This window comes from Nannochloropsis gaditana, assembly GCF_000240725.1.
Source record: "Nannochloropsis gaditana CCMP526 unplaced genomic scaffold scaffold1293, whole genome shotgun sequence".
NCBI lineage: Eukaryota > Eustigmatophyceae > Eustigmatales > Monodopsidaceae > Microchloropsis > Microchloropsis gaditana.
Window position 1 is genome coordinate 1 of NW_005802660.1, and position 4024 is coordinate 4024.

Genomic DNA, 4024 nt, shown 5'->3' on the forward strand with positions numbered 1-4024 from the left:
CGCGGATGGTTTTGAAAAGCAAAGACCGGGCCTCACTAAAAACTTCTTCTCCTTGTAAGGAGGTAGACGCGGAAAACAGTAAAAACCTGACCAACGACAGCCGTCGCATGTGGCAGATTACCAAGGCCGTCGCTACGCCCTCGCACCCATGGTCCAAATTTTCCACGGGCAGTCTCCAAACCCTCAAGGAGGACGTACCTCCTGCTTTTGACCTTCGCGACGCCCTTTTGCGCTTCTACGCCGAGTGAGTGGGAAGAGAAAGGGGGCCTTGAGAGATTGGGAAGAGAAAGGGGGCCTTGAGAGATTGGAGCCGCGGGGGCGATGCGGGCACATGAGTGATCTGTAAGCATCCAGCTTATTCTCTGTCTCTTTCCCCCTCTCATTCCCGCCGATGCATCTCGTGTCCTTGTTCTTACTCGGACCCCAGGCATTACTACGCGGGGAATATGGCCCTTGCCCTGGTAAGCCGGGACAGCCTCGATGTCCTTGAGGGGCACGTGCGGGACAAATTCGGTGCCATTAGGGACAGAGAGCCGCTGGCAGTCAGGGAAGGCGACGGAGGGAGGACGGCGGCAGTCCGGTTCAACAACCCCTTCCAGACGCGCGTTCTGCCTCTGGCATCCAACCACACTCCCAGCGACGGCCAGAGGAATGCCCTCTGTCCCCCCACCCCCAACCCGTCCTATACCATCTCGGGCGACGACGACCCCAGCACAGGGCGCCTCCCCTCTGTCGCCCCCCTTGGCTTGGACGCAGGCATGGATCAATGCCCCGCCGTGCCGCTCATACGCATTGTGCCGCTGCGCGACAAGAAGGAGATCCGGGTGACCTGGCCCCTCCCTCCTTCCCGCCCTGCGTACCGCGCCCCTCCCACGCGGCTCCTCTCCCACCTACTCGGCCATGAGGGGGAGGGCTCCATTTTCTCCGTCCTGCACAGGGCGGGCTGGGCAAGCGGGGTCCATGCAGGCTTGGGGACGTCGCAAGACGATTTCTGTTTGTTCGAGGTGACGGTCGCCTTGACAGAGGAAGGGCTGCCACACTGGCAGGACGTGGCAAGTCTGATTTTCCAATACGTGCACTTGATCGGCCGTGCCTCCCCAGGTAAAGGCTTCTCTATCCAAACTTTGTGTCCCGTTCGGCCATTTTCGGCCCGTAAGTCTTGAGTGCTGACTCCCGCGGTCTCCCTCCTTTTTCTTCGCCCCTTTCCCTTTGCTTTGCCGCCGTATGTAGAGGAACTTCTGGTCCTCTGGGACGAGCTTCGCGTCATTTCCGCCACCGCATTCCGCTTCCAGCAGAAGTCCTCCGAATATTCCTATGCCGCAGACCTGGCAAGGAGGCTCCAGTACCATCAGGACAGGCACGTCCTGAGCGCGGGGCACTTGTTCGATCCCTTGGAAGAGGCCTCCCTCTCGGCCTGCCTGGCCCATATGACGGAGGAGAAAGCCATTCTAACCCTTTCGTGCAAGGACAATCAGTCACGCTTCTTCCATCGGCATCGCCTGGACCTGTCAGCGGCGCCACGAAACTCACCCGCCGTGCTCGACCTCGTGGAACCCTGGTATCAGATTCCCTACCAGCTCGAGCTCTTCCCGGCCCACGCGACCCGGGAATGGGCCTGTGCGCACGTCGACTCCTTGCACCTTCCCCGCCCTAACCCGTTCGTCGCGGAGGAATTCGAAATCCTTGCCCCATCCTACGAGCCACCCTCCGCCACACCCTCCCCCCCCGCCTTGGTCTTTGCCAACCCCTGCGTCCACGTCTGGCACAAAGTGGACCTTTCCTACAAGCAGCCTCGGGCCCACATCGTCCTCGAATTTGCCACGCCCCTTCCCCAGCGGGATCCTGCCGCCGCTGAGCTCTTCGTCCGGTACCTGGAGCATACTCTCGCAGAAAGCACCTACGACGGCGTGGTGGCGGGGCTCGGATGGTCTATCAGTAGCCATGCGCGTGGCCTGACCTTGAGGTTCGCACCCTTTCCTCCCCTTTTCACCTCTCCTCTCGCATGCTTTCATTCGCGTTCCTTCTGTTCATGTGGCGCTTTTCTATTGCCTCTCTCACAGGTTCTCAGGCTTCAGCCACAAAGTCCAGACCCTCCTCCACAAAGTCCTCGAGTCCGTCCTTACCACCGACATTCACGACGCGCTTTTCCGATTGACCCGTGAGAAGGCCATCGACGCCTACAGGAACATCGCCCTGGCCCGGCCCGACGAACATGGGCAGATGTTCCTCTCCCTTCTCTTGACCGAAGGACGCTGGGCGTGGAAGGAAAAACTTCAGCGTTTGGAATCCCTGCAGGCCGAAGACCTCGCGCACTTTCACCGGGAGCTGATGGCCCGGAACTCCGTGACCCTGGGTGTGTTTGGGAATGTGAGCGAGGAAAGTGCCCTTGGATTAGGGGAGCTGGTGGAACGGCTCATGCGGAGGAACGGGCGTTTCGAGCCCCTGTGTCCTAGCTTGCAGGTGAGAGGGAGAGGTAGGGGGATGGATGGCCGACCCATTGGCGGACGCCATCAGTCGGTGACTGCCCGGGAGAGAGGTGCTTTATAATGGGACTGGAATCAATCTTGGCGTAAAATTCTCTCTCTTCCGCCCACCCCATCCGTTCCTGTACAGCCTTTTAGCCGCGCAGTCATGCTCGACGCAGGCGTCGACCACCGTCTCTGCGCCATCGTGCCCAACGATGCCGACACCAACTCCTCCCTGAGCACCTACTTCCAAGCAGGCCTGGTCACGGCGGCGCAGACGGCGCAATTGATGTTGCTGGCTCAGATCATGAAGGAACCATGCTTCACGCAACTCCGAACCCGAGAACAATTGGGATACATCGTCGGGTCCGGCGTGAAGAGTATGTGGTTTCGGTCCATGGTGGCCGGGCTTTCCTTCCGAGTCTTGTCCAAGACGCACGGACCCGAAGACATCCTCGACCGGTTGGAAGCTTTCTTGGGCCAGTTCCACCGAGAAATCCTGACGGTGCTTTCTTTATCGGAATTGGAGAGGCATAAAGAGGCTCTCATCACAAATCTACTGGAGCCCCCGAAGAAGATGGTAGGAGAGGCTAGCATGCACTGGGAGGAAATCGTGAACGGGACTTTAGAATGGAAAAGAAATCAGCTCTATGCGGATGGAGTGCGAGAAGCGGGGCGAGATGACTTGATTGAGCTATTTGATAGCGTCTGCCTCAACAAGGAGAAGCGTCGGGTGGTCAGTGTTATGATGCACGGAAAGCATCATCGTCCCATGAGGATTCTTGGAGGGGAGGGGACCACCGGGAAAGATGGACCCAACCTTCGTGGGCGAGTTGTCTATCTGAAGGAGGAGGACTGTCTGGCCTTCCGGGCTGCTCATGCCCTCTTCCCTTGTTCTCCCAGTATGTTCACGAGCAAGTATTAGCATGCCTGGGAGAAGAGCAAGTGTCTTGAAGCTCGGGTATATGCGGCCTTAGTTGAGCTGTGTAGAGTGTATACAACCACATATATATGCACTTGAGTGTATACAACCACTGGAATATGCACTTTACGCGTAAGGCTTAGCTCTGGTTTAATGAGTCGAAACGCTTAGGTATCGAATCACATGTCACAAATTCTGTGCGCTTCTTTTTGTTCAAAATGAAACGAGATGATACGTTTCAACAGTACACTGTAATGAAACATGAACACTCTGTGCACTTTTCTGCCGCGTAATTAATGCAATAATTTGAAAGATTGAACGTTACTTAGCGCATGTTTTTGTATTTTTCTTCTGGATACTTTAAAAATGGTCGATACCTGAATCTACCGTGGTGGCATGTATCCTTCAAAAAGAGTGCACCATCACCTACTGCCCTTGCCCCTGAGCATCCACGTCCTCCACGGGAATTGCGCAGAGCGAAGACTTGAAACGACTCTTGTTGTCATCATCACTTTTGCTGAAGCGTGTTGAATATGAAATGTAGATCAAAGCCTTTGACTCCTTGTCGTACACTCGCCGGACGCGGATGGTTTTGAAAAGCAAAGACCGGGCCTCACTAAAAACTTCTTCTCCTTGT

General features: G+C 56.5%; 1 protein-coding gene across 1 annotated transcript; it reads left to right on the top strand.

The window, feature by feature from the left end:
- Positions 1–59: 59 nt before the first annotated feature.
- On the top strand, positions 60–3390 carry IDE (insulysin; the record flags this gene model as incomplete). The annotated part of the gene is made up of 5 exons (XM_005852406.1): positions 60–244; positions 428–1101; positions 1231–1963; positions 2061–2460; positions 2614–3390. The coding sequence occupies exons 1-5, from the start codon at positions 108–110 to the stop codon at positions 3388–3390; spliced, it is 2721 nt and encodes a 906-aa protein (XP_005852468.1). The 5' UTR covers positions 60–107.
- Between the last annotated feature and the right edge of the window lie 634 nt (positions 3391–4024).